Source organism: Sitophilus oryzae, unplaced genomic scaffold, assembly GCF_002938485.1.
Source record: "Sitophilus oryzae breed Bouriz unplaced genomic scaffold, Soryzae_2.0 scaffold_1718_pilon_pilon, whole genome shotgun sequence".
NCBI classification, from domain to species: domain Eukaryota; kingdom Metazoa; phylum Arthropoda; class Insecta; order Coleoptera; family Curculionidae; genus Sitophilus; species Sitophilus oryzae.
The window spans coordinates 1,354,642-1,376,517 of NW_022146411.1; the positions used below are offsets into that span (position 1 = coordinate 1,354,642).

At 30.0% G+C, this 21,876-nt stretch overlaps 1 protein-coding gene across 1 annotated transcript; it reads right to left on the bottom strand.

Annotated features, from left to right (window-relative positions):
- Positions 1 to 1,211: 1,211 nt before the first annotated feature.
- Positions 1,212 to 19,958, bottom strand: LOC115881410. The gene is made up of 8 exons (XM_030898869.1): positions 19,692 to 19,958; positions 19,390 to 19,536; positions 19,161 to 19,334; positions 16,855 to 17,115; positions 11,444 to 11,515; positions 5,399 to 5,536; positions 4,654 to 4,836; positions 1,212 to 1,564 (listed from the first exon to the last, which is right to left on the bottom strand). The coding sequence occupies exons 1-8, from the start codon at positions 19,743 to 19,745 to the stop codon at positions 1,277 to 1,279; spliced, it is 1,317 nt and encodes a 438-aa protein (XP_030754729.1). The 5' UTR covers positions 19,746 to 19,958; the 3' UTR covers positions 1,212 to 1,276.
- Positions 19,959 to 21,876: the final 1,918 nt, after the last annotated feature.

The window sequence follows — 21,876 nt, forward strand, 5'->3', positions numbered from 1 at the left end:
TTTTTAATTTATTCGATAGAAAATAACACTCTGAACTTTTGACATTTTCGAATATGGTTTATTTGAAATTATAACTTGCGGTTCCTAACGAAAATTTGACTCGAAATACCAAGTGTGTGGTACCAAATTATTGGTAAAAAAATACTTTTTCCAAATATGCTAATGAGCCACCCTCGTTCCATTTGAAAAAATTGAGATATGATAAAAACATTAGACAATCAAATCTATTTTTCCAAGGCTCCTTAATTAAGAATTATGTTTTTAACATAACCATGGAACCCTAGATTGAATTTAAAATTCAATTTTGTTTTAAGCGAGAATGTCAAAAGTTGACATATGATATGTCATTCTATTCAGAATGTCATTTTCTATCGAATAAAGTAAAAAAATACCCTGGGTGCCATTTAAAAATCCAAAGTTGTACTCATTTCCGGTGAAACAAGAAGTGACCAAAAACAATTGAATACGTCAATCAATCCTAATTTATGTCGTATAATATAAATATAAATATATAAATCTCGTATTTTTACCTGAAAAAAATAAAAAAGTTATAGGGGTGAGCCACTTTTGAGATGCACCCGGTATAAAGATTTTTTTTTGTAAATAGAACTACTTGTTTAATTGGGTTTAGGGATTTTATTATATTAAAATTAGGGCAGTAATTTTAAACTAATACGACCCTGATGATCTATTGAACCCTATGATTAGATCAGACAAAATATATGATAAGATTTCATATATCCACTTGGTAAAAATGTCTCTATCATAGTAAGAAACAAATTACAGGCAAAGATGAACTAAAAAAAATTGTATGGGACAATAAAGCTTAGTAATAAGATTTTTTACTCTAAAAATAGAACTCCAAAGATTCTACCATACGATCGAAAATAAACGGCGACAAAAACGGCTGGAAAATACTGTACTCGTACTATAGAACACCAGCCTCGATCCTTTTTTAATCGAAGCTTCAATGTTATTTACCCTAAGATAAGTCAAATCTAGTAGGCTCGCTGATTTTCATGTAAATGATCAGATAGTCGACAGGCTGGTTATAAATGGGCTGTGGTCAAATGAAATTTTATTAAAAATTTTCTGTACGAAATACACTTACGAGTAAAATTAAAACAAAATCATTTATTTTTCATAACATTTGTTTCATATGATTATCTATATTTTTATAGAATTGATGAAAATATGGGCCCTATAAATAATTATTTAATGTAAGACGTTTTTATTTCTTTTATATAGTTTATGATTATAAAGAAGGAACATGCATCTACAAAAAGAAATCCTTTATCTTCCTTAGCAAGGTCTTCGTCACACAGGTATCTGGTTTTGGATCTATTATATTATCACAAATTAATCTTTTAAAATCAGACGTTGCCAAATTTTGAACCTGATGATCTATTGCTATGTCGTTATTCAAAACTATAGTGGGAACTTCGTATAAGTTAGGTTCTAAACTCCAGGTCTTGTTGCCGTTTAGTACTTGCAATGTATCACCTTCACGAGAAGTGGCACACTGGCGCATTTTCTCATAATCCAAGTTGGTCTGATTGGCACACTAAAATAAAACCAAAACCATATAAAAATATGTCATTATATATTTTTTCCGCATTTCTTCCCATCAAGAAGGTTTTCAGATACAGAAGAATTGTTACTTACACGAAATGTGAAAATATACTGTTTTCGAGCAAGTTTTTACTCGATGATAATTTTTTTTTATTTTATTTTATTGTGAACTCATATTTTCCTAAATACATCTCTGTGAAACTATGGCGAGTGCCACGACTATACTATATATACTACGTCAGTGGTCACGGGACGCGAGAACAAGGTCATATAAAGTGGCAGAAAAAGAATAAAGGATTTGACATAAAGCTACTAGTTTCTTTATACTATGGTTAAGCTGCCAATGTTACCGTTAACAAATATTAATATATACATAGCAAAACTCAAAGTGAAGTGTTATTTTTACGCTTATTGATGACTTATAATCATATTATACAGGGTCCGGCAATAGTGCGTCGGGCATCTGTAGCTCCTAGAATAAAAAACTAGAGAATTTTGTTTAACTGCAGACCTAATGTATGAGGATGTATTTCAGAAAAATATTTTAACTTCTATAGGGTGACGCAAAAAAGTGTGAGTGGATCGGGATGATTTTTTTTAATGGAACATCCCGTGTATTATTGTATTTTTGGCTTCCTTTCAGATCATTTTACGTAATCCTAAGATATGAGTAAATATATTTCGATAATTTCAGAGATATTGATAAATAAATAAAAAATATATATTTTTCAACCTTCTTAAAAAAGTTATTACAAATACAAGAACTGTCCTAAAATTAAAACTATATTAGGTATTTACTTTAGATGGTCTGTACTTACTTTGTTATAAATATCGTGATCTTAAATCATACAGGGTATTCAAAATTCTACGCTAAACTTTCTAAAATATAAAATATTTTTTCTTTGTTTTTTTGAATAAATTTAAAACACCCTGTATATTATTTTTTTATTAGATGGAGTGTTAAAAAATTAACATTTTTTGTATTTAAAATATTTCAAAATGTTTAATGGTTTTTCAGATACACGCAGTATTATTTCATATGGTTCCTTCAACGGTAAAATACCAGAGAAAATTTGGGTGGCTTTGATAAAAATTTACTGTGCAAAATGAAATATTAAACCACGAATATCTGCCAAACCGTCAATATTTTGAAATACTCTGAATACAAAAAATGTTCGTTTTTTAATTCTCCATCTATTAAAAATAATATACAGGGTGATCCATTTGAAAAAAAAACAAAGAAAAATTATTTTATATTTTGGAAAGTTTGGCGTATAATTTTGAACATCCTGTATGATTTAAGATTACGATATTTATAACAAAGTAAGTATAGACCATCTAAAGTAAATACCTAATATAGTTTTGATTTCAGGACAGTTCTTGTATTTTTAATAATTTTTTTAAAAAAGTTTGAAAAATATATTTTTTTTATTTATATATCTCTGAAACTATCGAAATATATTTACTCATATCTTAGGATTATCTAAAGTGATCTGAAAAGAAGCCAAAAATGCAATAATATACAGGGTGTTCCATTTAAAAAAAAATCATCCCGATCCACTCACACTTTTTTGAGCGAGCCTTTAGAAGTTAAATAATTATTTTCCTGAAATACATCCTACTACATACTTTAGGTTTGCACTTAAACAAAATTTCCAATTTGATTTTATTCTGAGAGCTACACAGATGCCCGACGCACTATTGCCGAACCATGTATAGTGTATCGAACGAAAGAATACAGTGATGGAATTGTTTATCACTATCATAAAAATTATTTTTCATATCAGTTTTTGGACATAGTCTGTTAAAATTGTTCCTATATCTCGCGTTTGATAGACTTCAGTTAGGGTAAAAATTTTAGTTAGGACCACAGCTTATTCAGAATCAGTTGGCCTTTGCGTCTTTGCTTGTAATTGAGTATGAGGGTGTCATCTACTGCACCTATTTTCATATACCTGTCAATAGTCAGACGATCAGCCTCGATCTTCTTTTTGAAAACGAAGCATCAATAGAGCTAAGAAAGCAAAAGAATATTTAAGTAAGTACGGAAATTTTTGTGCAAATTATTGTAAAATGTAGAATGGAGAATGTTTAGGAGAGGGGTTAATCACTGCGACCTTCCAGATTTATTGAGCGTTCCCCTTTTTTAAGTTGTAACGAATTATAACAGTCTAAGGCTTTGACATTTTACAGTCTCAAGTTAGTTGTGGTCTAGTTAGTGGAATGTTTGCTCCTTTTCTAGCTAGATCGTTTGCTGTGTCATTGCCTTCTTCTTCATCCCTGGGTGCCGACACATGAACGCATTAAACAAGTTGCAACAGAGACACCTTAGACAACTCTTTAAAATCAAATGATTCCAGCATGTCTCAAAACGTATCGGTCCTTGAGAAAGCTAACTGCGAGAGCACTGAAGTCATGATTACAAAATCCCGCTTAAGATGGGCTGGTCACGTATGCAGAATGCAAGAAAACGGCCTACCAAAATCTCTGCTTTACGGTGAGCTTGTAGATGGTAAGAGAAAACCGGTATCAAAAGGTACAAAGTTATTTTCCATGAAAACTTGAAGGGGATAAACATGCAGAATGAGTGGGAAGAAGCAGCGCACAATAGAACAGAATGGAGAGGAATTGTAAACTCGGTTAACAGCGACAACCAAAAAGTAAAGAGTAAGCAAAAAGTATAGGGCTTTTCAGTCACAGAAAAGCTCATGAAAGAAAATGCCTTGCGCAACCATCTTCTTGATGCGTGTCAAATACTCGTCAGCGAGTAATGGCAGTATGTATGTATGTATCCCTTGGTGAGCGGGCACCCAGAGTAAGAGGACTTTATTTACTTTGCCTAATTCGTTTAGCTTCTCTAGGCATTCTTTGACCAGCTTCGAATGGATGGTTACTGAGTTAGTCGCTTTTAGTGCTGCTTGACTATCGGATAAGATGGCTATTTCCTGTTTTCAATGATTGTAAGTCGGGAAGCTGTTTATGAATAAGCTGTAGTTAAAAAGAAAATTAAAACAACAAAAAATACAGTTCACGTAATTTTCTCCACTGTCAAATTTGCCGTGATGGAAGTATTACTCTAACCTTTTGTATAGAATGAGGATTGGAAGGATTTCTGGCTGACATGACACAATTAACAAATTCAACTTTGGTATCTTGACTATCTGTTTGATTTAATCCACACGCTTGGAAAGTATTTCCTTTGCATTCCATCCTACCATGTTGACAATTGAAAATATATCTTTCTATTTGCTCGTTATATCCATGCTAAAAAATTATTAATATTTAATATTTATAAGGTCTTTATATTTTATAATATCAAATAATTCAAATCTGAAAATCATGACTAATATTTAATGAAGCAGAAGAGAGCAGAGAAAGTAATTTTATTAGATATTTAGTTAATACCTTTTTTCTTCAATTGCTTTCAATTGTTTAAAATTTTTAATTATCTTTAAATTTAATTTTAGTTCTTTTAATGTCTTTCTTTTAGCGTCTACATTATCATCTATCATTTTTTGTTTACTTAATTTTGTAGTTGCAGCTGAAGACATTTTTTAGGTTCATATAATATATGCTAAGTAAATAAGCTTTTTAGTGGTTTTGTAACATTTTAACGATTACTGCCTAACAAATCAGAAAAGATTTAGACAAAGACGTCTAAAAAATAAAAAAATAATTTACCTGAGAATTAAAATGACCATAACGAGTTTCACTATCGCCCTACTATACCTACCTATATTATATTCTTTAATAATGTATATTGTAGATATTTTGTTTTTAATTTATATTCAATTTTAAATAAATAATTTAAATAAGTCAATCTTACCATGGCTTTGCCATATGGGACAAAATTGATGTTCAAATGATCTTTTAAATCTTGATAGCTGGGATAAAGTTGTCTAGTGATAAAATCGACACTGTCCGAACACAAAGCTTCATAGTATATTGCAACATCTAAAGCTACCTAAAATAAAAATATAAATCAAACAACATTGCTATTTGCAAAATTAGAAGGAACATCTTTAGCGGGAAGGGGTCACGCCGAATCTCACTAAATCTCAGGTAGGGAGAAGGGGGTTGGCGCAAATATCACGTATTTTTTTCCGGCAAAAAATAGTGTAAAACTGTAAGAAAATCAGATTAATTTAAAGTAATTTCAATTCCTTATTAGTTGAAAAATTATGGCTTACAATTTAACTTTCACAAGACGTACTACAGAACTGTGCGCAAGTAACAACGTAACAACGTTTTGGAGGGGTTAAACCAGGACGAAGGTGAAGGACCAGATGATTTTACTGAAAACCACGTAGATTTGTTAGTATCAACAGTCACTTTTGAGACAGTGCACTAGTCTTAATCGACTGAAATAAAATGAATGTTCCCTATTAATTTTAGTAGTTCCCGCTTAAGCATTGTTAAGTGATATGTATGGTTTTAGATTACGATCTGTGGTTTTAAATTACGATCTAAACTATCTCTGATACTAGTCTTTATTAATCTTAATAAAAATAATAAATTAAATTGTATTTTTTAAAGAAATCCAAGGGATTTATACTCAAAATATAAATTTTGAAAGATCTTACGGTGGATTAGGGGAAGTGGAGGGGGTCGAGACAATATCTCAAGACATCTCACCAGTGACAGAGGGGATTTAATTTTTTTTAATATGATTAGACACATGGGACTGTAATGTTTTATACCAAACAATAACATGTAATGTTAAATTCTATGTAACCTACATTCTACAGGGTAATCCGAACTGTATTCCGGAAACTTCGCCAGCATATTCTGCAGATAAAAATAAGTAAAAAAGTTCCTATAAATGTATGTCCTAAAATGCTTAGTTTCGGAGATACAGGGTGTAGATTCCATTTTTATTTCGATTTTATCCAAATAATTCATAAAGTAACGTAAATATTTGGATGAAAATTGGTGTTTGGGAGTTTTTTGACATGATAAATTTGATTTTGATGCCAATATGAGAGAGACTTGTAGAGGGCGCTACCTAGATATTTTAAACTGGTTTGAAAAGTAACAACTTTTAGTCCGTACCTGTATAAAACTACTGAGTAAAGAAATATACATTTACGACATTTTTTACGTAAAAAAATAAAAATTTCCCTAATTAATTATTTCAGTCAAGTAACTCTGTACTCAACGTGTTTATTTTTTGTCAATAATGACATGTATTGACTATTTCCAGTCTAAATATCTTGAGAACGGTTACTCGTAGCGATTTTTACCAAGAGACATTTTTTACGTAAAAAGTCACGGAAATTATAAAGGGTGAGTTTCCTACGATGTTCTCTATGCGGGTATCTCAGAAACTACTGGAGATAGAGAGTCGGTTAAATGGGGAAAGAATTGCAGTTTTGTGGGGTCATAAATATGCGCCTTTCAGATTTTTGAAAAAGTTCATGGCTTACTAGATATTTCGAAAAAAACAAATTTCGGCTAATTAAAAATTGTCTCTAACTCCATTATAAGCTGTTTTAGACAAAAAGTTTTCAGAATAAAGTTGTAGATAATCACATCCTTAATGAGACTGTGCCCTCCGTTTTCTTCTAAAGCCTGTCATTTTTGACATATGACACAAACATATGTTTTTTTTTAAATGGAAACCATAGTTGGCCATGACTTCATAAATAGCGCCGTTTTTTAAGCTTTTCAGTGATATAAGCTAAAATATGTTTTCTTCGAAAAATTACTTTTTAGTTAGTTAGCCAAGCATGAGTTATAGCCAATTCTTATAATTTTTAAACAATTTCACTTAGTTAGCCATGGAAACAAGTTTATTCGTCTTTGCTCTCGGAAATGTGAAGCTGTCACAACCAAACTTTGTAAATTAAAATAAGCAAAAATTGTAAATATGAAATTTTCAAATGAAGAAAAGCGTGTAGGATTATTGGTTTAACTTTTCTTGACCATACATTTTCGAGGACACGTTAACCGGTTAATGTTACGTTTTTTAGAGAACGGTTTTCAAGACATGTTAGAAAAGTTACATTTAGTTATAGCCAATTCTGATCTTTCTTGGTTAATTTCAATTGGATTGCATGGTATTCTTATTCTATTGTTACGTTTTTCGTCGGTTCCGTGTGGATAGAAAGTCACAATTTATTTTTTTACTTATTTTTATCTGCAGAATATGCTGACGAAGACCACCCTGTATGCATTTATCTAAACAAATATATAAAAAAAACTTTTGCACAAATCAAAAGGGATAAGATATTTTTTTCATGATGGTATAGCCTAATATGCGCCGATTTGCAAATACAACTGTCTTAATGCTTATAATTTAATATTTTTGATTACACTGTCCACATAATTAAACTCGAGTTTTAGAATATTCGAGAACTAAACTCGAATTTTAGAATATTACCAAGATGTTTCTCAAGTAATCAGTAAATTTTATAGTGATAAAGTAAACTCAACCCCAGTCAAACAATCAATTTTCTTTTGTCTTTTGAAATTGTATTTTCTTTGTGCGTATATGTTTCTTTGTATTCTTGAAATATTAGTATCAATATCAATAACAGAAATTACATACAAAAGAAAAAATATAGTGATGACCTTTATTATATTAGATATTTACAATATTGAGAATATGAAATAATGTCAACAACCAGCAAATAATCAATTTCTCGTATGTACTGCATAAAACAATATCACTAAGTAATGTTCTGTTATAAATAGACCCTCTCAATTTTATAAAATTTGTTGAACAATCTATTTCGTCAAAAGAACATCTTTAAACAAAAACAATAATGTTATACCTAACATACAATACCTATTACTGTAATTTAAGCATGCTTTGGAGAAACTTGCTTTACCTTTAAAAACATATTTTTTGATATTGCTTATATATTTGCGTATAAACCAAATCAAACCAAACCAAACACGATTTTAGCGGTAGAATAGTACAATATGATCGAAAAAAAAACGGCGTCAGCGATAGTGATGGACATTACGATTCTTTTTAGTGAATCGAATCACACAATTCAATTTCTCATATTGAATCGACTCCTACCACTCATATTAGTTCATTTGAACGAACCACATCCACAATTTACGTTTCATAAAAACAAGAATCGTAACTGGCAGTACCGGCTATAATTTGGCCGGACAATTACTTAAGGCACTAGAAAAAGAAATATTACAGTTCTTTCATTTGTTTTTCAACGCTTTATTACACTAGCGTAATTGAAATGATTATTTTACAAATAATATTAAATTATCAATCGAATTCATATTATATACTATTTATTAAAGACTTCTTAATACCAATTAAATGTTTTTAGATCCATATTTTAATTCTGATTTAATATAAATAATAAATCATATAATAAATAGTATATAATACCGCATGATCCAGAAAAAAATGGCATCCAGTTGGCTTGGAAATGAACATCGATGACATTACCCATATAATTTTACATATAAAATGACAGCGATTTTCATTTTATTACCATCGCTGACGCCGTTTAATCCCGTTTATACTGTTCCAAATTTCCCAAAATTATTTCCCGTTTCTATAGTAATATCATTTCGTTTTCATTCTTTGATAGATGGTAAGTATTAATTTTTATTAACGTCATTGCTATTTTTTGCTATTTTAGTTAAAGAAGCACAACATCTATAATCACCTCTTCCATAGCATTTACCCAAAAACTTTTGTGCTTCTTTAATATATTAAAACACCCAAAAACATGACGTTGATCAAAATTAATGCCGCTGTTAATACTATCCATCATAACCAATATGACATACAGGCCAGAGACATCGATTTGTGACGTCACCACACTAGTCGGGCTTTTGTATTGTGCCATATGGTACTGCATATAGTTTTTGCATAAATAATAGTATTTATTGATAGTTTTGCCAAATTGTAATAGCCAATATGAAAAATATTATACAGAAAGGTATTAAAAAATAACATTAACTTTTTATCGCGTTAAAGTAATTGAATAGCATTAAAATTTAGATCTAAAGCACGAATATTAATATGAAATAAACTACAGCATAAGATGAATAAAATAAAATCTAGATAATAAAAAGCGTGTCCTAAAATTGCATTAGCGAGTATTTAGCAACTAGTAATAATATACCTGTGATAAAAAGTTTCCAAATATTAAAAAATTTGAAAACTATACGTTTATCGACAAGTTAAGAAAATGTATTGTATATGATAACGGCAGAATACATTTTAAAGTTTAATTAAAAATAATTGTAAAAATTTGCCTAACATATTTAAAAAATGTGGATATCAGATAGAATTAACTATTAACATTAAGTAATTTGTAGTTCGATGTTCATCAAGTAACCATCTCCATAAATCGTAAATAAAAAGATAAAGATATCATTTTTTTTATATAAAATACTGAAATAAAGTACAAATTCATTTAATTTCTTTAAAATATATTGCCATTTCATAATAATAATATATATTTCATAATAATAATAATACTTTTCAATATTTATTTCATCCTGAATTTCCAAATCTTGTTTTCTTTCATCGGAACGTTTTCTCTTTATGGGAACATGCACAGAGGGTCCATAAGAGGGTTGATTTGGAAAAATTGTAGGCACAGCATGTTCTGTAGGTTTTGGACGTGACCTAGTTACAGTTAATATTGTTGGGAAAGAGAATGTAGACAGATCCTGAGGACTTATTATAATTGCTGCTACAAGGCACAGGCACAGAACAATGTCGCGGAATTTTTTATTTCACAAAGTAAAAATAAAGAAACGAAAACTGGTTTTACATAAAAATACACGTCATTTACGTTGGTTTAACACTATACACTAACACTAACGCTATTAATTATGTTTTTATATAAATTCACCAACTTTTTCCTAGCCCGGACACACAGCCGGCATCGCCGGTGTTACTACAATTTTTACCGAAAGTATGGTTTTTTTCGCGGGTACGATGTTATGAATCGGATCTAGATAGTTCACTATTCACTCAAAATTATTTAGTATAATTTTATTAGCATAGAAACGCGTAAAAACACAGATTTGTTGCGAAACTAATGAAAACAATTGGTTTGTTTACGACTACTAATTCTGGACCACTTCGGTAGAACTGTCAAAACAGTCAGGCCTTGAATATGACGTTAGCCACGTATCCATCTATCAAAGAATGAAAACCTAAAAATGATATTACCATAGAAACGCGTTATGAATTTTGAGACGAAAATTCAAATATAATATTCATATATTTTTTAATTTTTCTCTAAGACAGTAAGGAAATTTGGAAAACTATAAACGGGGTTAACTATTTTAGAACAAGCAAAAATGTTTATGAAGAATGTATTTTTCTCACAAAGTTAATAATAAAAAAGTGTTTCATCTTCTAAACACAATTCAGAGACATCAGCGTGGGTTAAGGGCGCCCGGGGCGGAGAGCCTCTAGGAAAGAGGTTTGCCGCCCCTACAGAATCCGTCCGCCGCCTTTATAACAATTTTTTGCCGCCCCGCAGGTACTTGGACACCGCCTTGCTACGCCACTGAGAGACATACTGTTTACAGCGCGCATCACATACAGAACCGTATTCGAAGTGCATAGTGTAGTATAATTATTTTTAAAGTTCTTTTAAGAACACTTTTGCTTTGACTTTTATATAAGAACTCTTTAAAAATGATCTCCATACAGAAACACCTAGCTGTGTGACCAAGTTTCTCTTTATCTTAATATTTTAATATTAGAAAACCACATATGTTATTAAAAAATATATTTTTCCAATTTGTGTACATCTTTGTGGTGTATCAAATACCTACAGTATGATTTTTCTGAACCTCAACGTTTTGAACCACTGAATATAATATTTGCGTTATATTATTGGAATTCCGTATATATCTAACTTACCGTTAACTTGAATAATCCCATAAGGGCACAAATAAAATAAATACTCCACATATCAATATAATTAAAAATACACTATCACAAATATTTTTGGTAGTAGGGTTATTAATATTAACTATATAATACTTCGTACTATTGTTCTCTACCACATGTACCTATTCAACGAAGTTCTTAACGCGTTAATCTAAGTTATACAAAAGTCTCCAAAGAAAAGCACACTGTACACACATCATCGGGGATCAACGAGATAATTAGCGTAAATAGGGGACCGCAGTAATATTACGAACAAAATTTAAATATATTATGATTTATAGAAAGCCGTGGCGACATTTCAACAAGACGGAAAGGAGTCCACGCGGATTTATAATTAGATTATTGTTTGATAACACTGTTGAAAATACATTGATAATTTATTTATTTTTATATTTTTTATTTATTTTGTCATTGGTTTTAGATCATTACACAGACTTTTGAGACTTATTTTGGCTGCAATTATTTTTTAGCATTTTTTTACACATTTTAAACAACATAAACTACTTTTTTATCAAACAAAATTGCCATAACTTGCTTAGTTTTTATGATGCTCTGCAGGGTGGTATTGAAAATGTTGCGATTTCAGTTAGGTACACCTCGTATATCAGTTGTCTGACAATTTAAATAAAGGTACTCTTTGATCAAACGCAACATAATAATATGAAACTTTTTTTCGCGGAGTCCAATAGAATAATATATAATGAAATAGAGCTATTTTATATTAATATTTATATTTTTGAAATATTAAAAAATGTATTTTTAATGAAACACCCTGTGAATTTGGGACAAAATTACTTTTTTACGATTTCCTCAAAAATGTAAAGATCCATTTTAATAAAAAAAAAACAACGATAAAAATTAATGCAAATTTATATATTCAATACATTTCTATATTATAATGCATGTTATAATGACATGTAATAAAGCCACATTTAAAATGTTACTCTTATTGTTTAATTCTCTAATATTGTTCTATACCAGTGGTAGACTATGGAAGGGGGGCGGAAGGGGCGGTCCGCACCGGTCCCCGTCTTTTAGGGGGCCTCCGAATCTTAATAAGAAATTTTTTATTCAACTGGCAAACAAGGCCAATATGTGTTCAGTAGTTATAAAGCAGATTATAGGTGGAGTATGCAAACCATACGTATACGCCAACTATAAACAGTATAAATGGAAGCAGATATTTACTTAATTATCAATTATCAGGCCCCAATAATTGTCAATGGCATTTTCTATTTAGGAAATTAAATCAAGGAGTAATTTTCTTTGTTTAAAATATCGAATAATTATTATTTTTATATATTTTGAGACTGAATTTATTTATTTTAGGTTTTAAGTTATTTTTCAATGGTTTCATTATTTATTTTTACTGAATAAACATTATAAATTGCAACCAATGCACAGCATAACTTGTATTCTAGCTTCATTACTGATGATGAGCAGTGAAGTCTTTAGTATAACGGGGGCCACGGGCCTGAGACATCCAGGGGCCCCTCGGATCTTGGAGGACTTACAAAATTGCGATATTTTGTCGAGATATTTCCTTGGAAGCATTTTTAAGAAAAAAATATTTAAAATTTTTGGACGAAAGAAACTACCTGTCAAAAAAATTTGTACAGCCCAAAAGTCAAATTTAGTGATTATCACAGCCCCTGTGGCATAAAGAAGAGCCATGTGGCTATCTATTTCAAAAATTAAATTGTTCAAATGATATGTAATAATGGCGGTAACTGTCATGGAATTGGGCCATTAAAAATTATCATAAATATTTTTTTTTTCAAATGGAAACCCACTTTTTTTATTTCACTAGTGAAAAGGTTTTCCAATTCGTTACATTTTAACTAGACTATCTAAAATAAATCGTTTTTAAGTTATTTAAGATTTAGTTTGAAAACGATTTTTCTTAATTTTATCTAGCTTCCTTTGACATTAAGTGTTAAACAGTCAGACAATTTATTTACATCTGTCAGAAAATGAATTAATTATTTGAATTTGCTATATTACAACTACTGCTGCTGCCTTAAAAGTTTAAAAAGTTTATTTATATAAATATATCTCGTATTTTCGTTCTTTATTGATATATAATAGTTGATATTTTAATAAAATACCGTACGATCGAAAAAAAAACAGCGCCCAAAGTTAGCTTGGAAATGATGATCTATAATATACTGTCATAGGCTACTCGTTAAAATCAAGAAAAGTATAGGCTTTAAAGCTGAATCTTAAATAACTTAAAAACGATTTATTTTAGGTACAGGAACATGTATAGTCAAAACCTAACAAATTTTAAAAACGAAAGTAACAACCCATATAGCACGTCCAAATGAAATTACGTTTCTACAAGGGAGACACATGAGAAACAACATATGTTAAAGTGATCCTAAGTGTTCATCTAGTTCTAACATATACATATGAGATACACGCAGGTTTATATTGATAGAATTGTGTGATACAGTGTTTACTAGTTGTATACCGTATGCACTCAAGATTCTAAAGAGTTTTTTGTAACGTAATAAATAATTATTAAAATGATGAAATCTGACGTCGGTATATGAGACATACAATGTATATGTCATATGTATGTGTGATACTTCGTATCATAGTTGTGTTTATAGTACGCACCTTGTAAAAATGTGACGTATACACATAATATAAATATCTATATAGACACTTTGTAATAGTGTACTGTTGTGTTCTCCTTTCTCTTTTCTAGGAGTGGTATGTGTTTAGCAGCCATTATTGTTTTATCATTCGGAAGCTCTATATAAATGTTCTGTTTGTGTGTAGTTTAAAAGAGATTTTCAGGTAAGTACCAATTTTTAATTAGCTTGTTACACCTTCCTAAGAGTATTATTAATATTATAGCAGCGACTCTTCCCTTACTCGATACCCAATTTACCAAATTTTGACTCCAATGAATGAAAACTCCAAATATTCTCGTATAATGATAAAGAGGTTAGCTGAGTTAGCTCTGCAATATAATTTTTTTTTAATTTGGAAATAATGAAAATCTAAATGGACCAGAGAAAGAAAGATTTTAAACATTTCAAAGAACTTCTTACACTGATATTCGGTAAGTTATTGATGGATCGATATACAGATATGTTTAATATTCAATAATCAGTTTCATATCAAATTTAAGGGTGAGATTGTTAATCTGGAAATAAAATACAACAAAGTCCAACAGAGTGCTCGATGAATGAGTATGCTAATAAATCAACTGCTTGGAGGGAAAAGAGGAGAAAAAAATGACTAAACGAGGTCCTCCAAATAGTGGCAATATACCGGTGTTTACCATTTTAGTATGTTGTTATACTAGCTCCTTATATTTTTAATACATTTTGATACAAATTCTGTTCATTTACAGTGTTTTCTTACTTCTGGTTTCTGCGGTGTAAATAATTATTATTATTGTGTTATTTGCGCTATTGCGTTCCATGATATAAAGAAATATAAGAATTTTATTTTTTAACCACTGAATCCATTTTATGGAAGAAAAATGGTACATTTAATACAAAACAAAAATTGCTATTTCTCTTGAACTTACGATCGAGATACTTTTGGAAAATACAAAGTTTTGCATTCCTAATTTTCGTTCTAAAAAGATATAATTGGTATAATTGAATAAATATTTCTTAAAAAGAACGAAAAGTTAGGCATCAAAACTTGTATTATTTCCTAAATTCGTTCATAAGAAGTAGTTTTATCTAGCACAAGATGTATATACGAAGCAAAATTCATACGTATACACGCGGTAGTCACAACTGCAATGTGTAAACATAGTTTAAACGTAATACACAAGCACTGTGTATCCTACGGCACACTGTGTATCCCTTACTTTATGTATACGTAAATGCTATACTGTGGCTACATTGTGAGGCGGACGTTTAACCTTTGTGCATACGTGTTGAACTACAATGTGTAAACGTTGAATATTTACATCGGGAGAATTGTGTCACCCTGTGTCTACATCTAGTAATGTAAACACATCGTAAATGTGATTTGATGTGCTGTATGGGAAAAGTCTTTTCACGAGTGAAATAAAAATGTGGATTTCCATTTGAAAAAAAAATGATTTATGATAAATTTTTAATCGCTCAATTCTATCTTCTCTTTATGGTACAGTGACTGTGGTAATCACTAAATTTGAGGTTTAGGCTATTATACATATTTTTGAGAGGCAGTTTTTTTCCTCCAAAAATTATAAATATTTGTTTTTCTCTAAAACGGTTAACGTTAGGTATAGAGTGTTTAAATCAAAATTCATAAAATTTTACAGAGAATTTAAGTATGTAATAAAAAATGGGGTCACCCATTTAATATAAGAAAGTTGCTGTCAACTTCCGGTACCTACTTCCGAAAGTGCCGCCATATTGAAAATATTTTTAATCGATAGATCTCATTGTGAAACAATGATATGCACAAAATCTCGTATCTAGATATTGTAGTTCTCTAGAAACTTCTAACGCAGGCTCAGCCTGGGACACCCTGTATAAATACTTGAATTTTCAAGTCATTTACAATCAATTTACAGGATGCTCTCTCTCTCTCTCTCTCTCTCTCTCTCTCTCTCTCTCTCTCTCTCTTTCTCTCTCTCTCTCAAATGCAAAATTTTTAACTTTTTTATTATAGGAGCTACAGATGCCCGACGCACTATTGCCAGACCCTGTATATCTAGAGAGAAATCGTTTAGATAAAATTAAAAAAAAATATAAACATGGTTGATTTTTTTCCTATAAATCAAATCGCGTTTCAATGATAACGTAATTTTGTTTTCATTCTTTGATAGATTGTTATTGATAAAATTTTAATTAGCGTCAAATTTTTTGCTGTTTTAAAATGTTAAATAAGCACAAAATTTACTTAGTTCAATGCCACGGAAAAGAATTATATTTTTTAGGACTAGAATAAAAAATTCAACCATATGTTTTTAATTTTCTCGGTATGGAAATTTGGAAAAGTATAAACGGAGTTAAACCATTTTTTTACAAGCAAAAAGTTTTATGAAGAATGCATTTTTTTCAAATTAATAATAATAAAAAAAAGTTTGTCTTTTTATAAAGACAACTGGAGTACATACTGTATAATGGTTATTGACTAAATGAAAAATTATAAGAGTACCTGCTAAAATACCCCATTTAACATTTCTTAGCTCTTGAATAAAAACAATATAGTAGGGTATAGGGGTATAGGTACATAAATTTTAACTACTTTTGAAACAACTCAATCAACTTCTGTTACAGTATTGGGCATAAAAATAGCCCAATGTGCTCAATATATTCTTTACTGAATAAAAATTTATAATAAATAAGAAATTATAAACAAAATATTAAACATAAACAATACAAATAACAAATTTTATATATTCAAATTATACTTTACAACATAATCAAATATATTTCATCATCTGAACTACACTGTTGAGGTTTATTATCCAAATACTTGCAAATAACACTCTTCAGATCATTCCTTGACTGATTCTGATCATCTATATTAAAAATACCATTGAATGTCACGGATGGGATGAAGCTTGGGTTTAGATTTTGAGTTTTCTGTCGGTTTTCGGACATTATGTCTTCTGCTTGGCCGTTTGTCAAACATTCCTTTATTACAGACCAAGACAGACCAATATTCTTGGCACACTAAAACGGTAAAAAATACAAGAAAATAGAATCATAATAATCCCTAAAAATGACTGAAATGGAGAAATGCAATGTACCTATCAATTAAAATGAAAGACCACTAGTGTCACTTGTCATGTATTCTCTCGTTGTACTTTACATCATGTGTATATGAATACAAACACTATGCAGAGCTACATTTTTAAAGTGTTACAAAGCGTCTTTTTCTTTCCTATTACGATTTAAAATAGTTTAGTATAAAATTTATAATTTGATCTTAAGACAATGGAATCTTGGATATAAGCTTTTCTTCGGGAATTTAGAATTCCATTTAATCAAAGGTTGCAGGTTTGTAAGCAAGGTTTGTAATAAGATAAGTAAAAAAGTTAAAATATCTAATAAAAACCAACAGTTGGATTATATATAACATTAAAATATCATGTCACACCAAAAAGAAATTATATGCAAAAAAATGAATGGACAAATATCAGAAGAATATTATAAAAAATATTGTAAAATTATTTATATATTATGTACGGGGTCTCAAAAGTCGCTCACCCCTGTAACTTTTTTTATTTTTTCTTCTTTTCTTTCCTTTTTATTTTCCCTATAACTTTTTTATTTTTCAGATAAAAAAAACGAGATTTGATATGTTAGTATAATATACTAAAACTGGCTATTTATGTCATATTATGACATAAATTAGGATTGATTGACCTATTCAATAATTGTTTTCGGTCACTTCCTGTTTCACCAGAAATGACTACAACTTCTGATTTTTAAATAGCACCCTCGGTATTTTTTTTTTCTTTATTCGATAGAAAATGACACTCCGAATAGAATGACATATCATACGTCAACTTTTGACATTCTCGCTTAAAAAACGTATTTTAATTAGTAATAATTAATTAGCTCTGTTAAAAACGCTAGTTTTTAATCAAGGAGCCATGGAAGAATAGATTTGATCGTCTAATGTTTTTAGTGTCTTGTCCTGGCCGGTTAAAATATGCCCAAATCTTATTTTTAATCATATCTCAACTTTTTCCAATGGAACGAGATTAGCTCAGTAGCATATTTGGAAAAAGCATTTTTTTCTCAAAAAATTTGGTACCACACACTTGGCATTTCCACACACTCGACATGGTACCACACACTCGACAAATCAAATTGTCGTTATGAACCGCATGTTACAATTTCAAATAAACCATACGCTAAAATGTCAAAAGTTGAAATATGGTATGTCATTCTATTCAGAGTATCGTTTTCTATCGAATAAAGTATAAAAGTACCGAGCGTGCCATTTAAAAATCAAGTAATTTCCGGTGAAACAGGAAGTGACGGAAAACAATTGAATACGTCAATCAATCCTAATTTATGTCATATCATATATATACCGAATCTCGTTTTTATCAGAAAAAATAAAAAAGTCATAGGGGTGCTCCACTTTTGAGACACACCTGGTATAAGAGGTTATAGTTAAAGCAAAGAACATTGTAAATAAGAAATTCAAAATGGGCCTCTTGGAAATTAGTTACAAATGTAACAGAACAGCATTTTTCGTTTCTTCCTTCCAAAGCATTTTTGGCAATGTTGTGTTTCTTTCTTTTTTGGAAATTGTATATTAGATTATAATTACGATATAATTTTATTGAAAATTTTTCAGGATAGTTTGGTTTTTAAAATATGTAATGTTTATTTTAGCTGTTTAGTATCTTTTTGTGATCTGTTAATATGTTCCATCCTATTTTGAATCAATTGATGTAATTGTTATTAGTTGGAACTAATAAAGATTTATCTATTCTACATCTTTGATATTTATTCACTCTTCATTTTAAGAACTGAAAGAGCAAAATAAAAACAAGTCTAATTTTTTTATATATTATACCATTACCATTTTCCGAAATGCATTGAAATGCATGCAGTGAGACATTTTGAAAAGCTTCTGAAATGAACACATGATAATTTAAATAGATTTTAGTTAATGTTTGTTTATAATATGCTATTTTAGCCATAACTAGGTAACCCTAGTAGACTAAATAAATTTAAAACAGCATTAAATTACTTACCGCTTGTAAATTCTTTTCAGAAGTTGGTGGTGTGGAACTTTCCGAACAATAAATAAATTTAATACTTTCGTATATTGGTACACTTGCTATGGCGCAACCATGTACTTCATTACCATAACATTCTTTTGGTCCATGTTGGCAGATAAAAACTTTCGAGTTATTTGCATCGATTTCCTACAGAAAATGTCGTCCAAAACACAAATATAAAAAAATTAAACAACATTATTACCTTAGCAAAGCCATACGGAATTAATTCTAGTTCAACGAAATCTGGTCCAAATGCTTCATAATTAGGATAAACCTGATTGTTTATAAACTCTATACTATCTGGACACAAAGTCTCATAATACACTGATAATTTCACTTTATCTGTGGCCTAAAATATAATTACTTGCAATTTATTCCATAAATATAAATAGATATCATTAAAAGTATGAAAGCCAAATCTGTTTTTAAACGATAAGCATTTGTTAATCAACTCTAAATATTCAAAATGTGACAATTATATCTTAGTAAATTATTATACCTTACCTTTACAATAAAGAATAAAAACAGAAATACAAATACGCTTCTTTTAAACGACATTTTAGTACTGCTATAATGCCTTTAAATAAGTAACTACAAATAACACACGCTAATCTATGTTCGTTAGTTCACATTATTAGTAATCTGTTGATAGCAGCTCTCGAAGACATTTAAACAGAGATGATAAACTAAAATTTACAAATACAATCACCGGTTAATAATTTTATGTAAAAAAACTAAGAGTGAGATTTACAAAACTGTTATAAATGTATATTTTTATATTTATGTAGCAATTTCAATCAATTCAGATTACTTGATAAAGTAAAATTAACTATAACCAATAAATAATTTTATGTAAAAAAATTATTAACAAAAATTTTATATACAGGGTGAGTTTTCTACAATGTTCTCTAAGGTATCTCGGAAACTACTGAAGATAGAGAGTCGGTTAAATGGGTAAAAAATTTCAGTTTTGTGGGGTCATAAATATGCGCCCTGCAGATTTTTGAAATATGGATAGATTAAAATTTTTGAAGTATGGATATGACAATTTGACATCACTGAAAGCCACGACAATTGAACTTGTTTCCATGGCTAACTAAAGTTATTTTTCGAAGAAAACATATTATAGCTTATATCGCTGAAAAGTTTAAAATATGCGCTTTTTATGAAGCCATGGCCAACTATGGTTTCCATTAAAAAAAACATATGTTTGTGTGATATGTCAAAAATGACAGGCTTTGGAAAAAAACAGAGGACACGATCTCATTAAGGATGTGATTATCTACAACTTTTATCTGAAAACTTTTTGTCTAAAATAGCTTATAATAGTTTTCATTTAAAAAAACATATGTTTGTGTCATATGTCAAAGACGACAGGCTTTAGAAAAAAAAAACGAAGAACACAATCTCATTAATGATGTGATTATCTACAATTTTTAGCTGAAATGTTTTTGTTTAAAATAGATTATAATGGAATTAGAGAGCATTGTTAAAATATCCAAAACTCTTCACCCTCACAAAACTGCAATTTTTTCCCCATTCCACCGTCTTTCTAGCTCAAGTAGTTTCCGAAATACCCACAGAGAACATCGTAGAAAACTCACCCTGTATATTTTGGTGTGACAATTCAATACATACATATCTACCGGGTGCATCTCAAAAGTGGCTCATCCCCTATAACTTTTTTATTTTTTCAGATAAAAAAACGGGATTTGGTGTGTTAGTATAGGTATAACATAAATTAGGATAGATTGAGGTATTTAATTGTTTTCGTTCACTTCCTGTTTCACCGGAAATTACTACAACTTTTGAGTTTCCAATGGCATCCTTGGTATTTTTTTTTACTTTATTTGGTAGAAAATGACATTCTGAATAGAATGACATATCATATGTCAACTTTTCTCAAAAACTCGTATTTTAAATATCAATCTAGAGTGCCATGGCTATGTTATAAACACTGATTTGCAATCAAGGAGCCTTGGAAAAATAGATTTGATCGTCTAATGTTTTTAGTGTCTTGTCCTGGCCGGTTAAAAGATGCCCAAATCGTATTTTTAATCAAAGCTCAATTTTTTCAAATAGAACAAGGGTGGCTCATTAGCATATTTAGAAAAAGCGTTTTTCTACAAATAATTTGAGACCACACACTTGGTATTTCGAGTCAAATTGTCGTTATAAGCCGCATGTTACAACTTCAAATAAAACATATGCGAAAATGTCAAAAGTTGACATATGATATGTCATTCTATTCAGAGTGTCATTTTCTATCGAGCAAAGTAAAAAAATACCGAGGGTGTCTATTTAAAAATCAAAAGTTGTAGTCATTTCCGGTAAAACAGGAAGTGACCGAAAACAATTGAATACGTCAATCAATCCCAAGGTTATTAAAAGATAAGGTTGTCTCGTAACTCGATCCGCCATTATCGAAAACGTCATCTACTACGTCATAGAAATGATACATAGATAAAGGGATAAAAACTGCCCACAGTCCGACAGTGCATTTCCGAATCGATATTCATTGTGTACTTTATTGTTTATAGTGTATGGCGTCAATAGTTTTCAGTTGTTTGATTTGTGTTTACTTTATTGTATTGTCCATTTATCTCTTTTTGTCAGTTGTATTTTATTTTTTATTCCTTTTATCTATGATTTTATACGTTCTGTCTACGTCAGAAGAATACTATTCCGC

Bases quoted from the DNA above. Each gene is read 5' to 3' on its own strand.
- LOC115881410 (XM_030898869.1), bottom strand. From the start codon at position 19,745: ATGTCGTTTAAAAGAAGCGTATTTGTATTTCTGTTTTTATTCTTTATT. The intron at 17,116-19,160 runs GTAAGTAATTTA...TTACCGTTTTAG, and splicing joins CTGAAAAGAATTTACAAGCG to TGTGCCAAGAATATTGGTCT. The intron at 11,516-16,854 runs TAAAGTATAATT...TATTTGTGATAG, and splicing joins AAATATATTTGATTATGTTG to TGTATTTTTAATTATATTGA.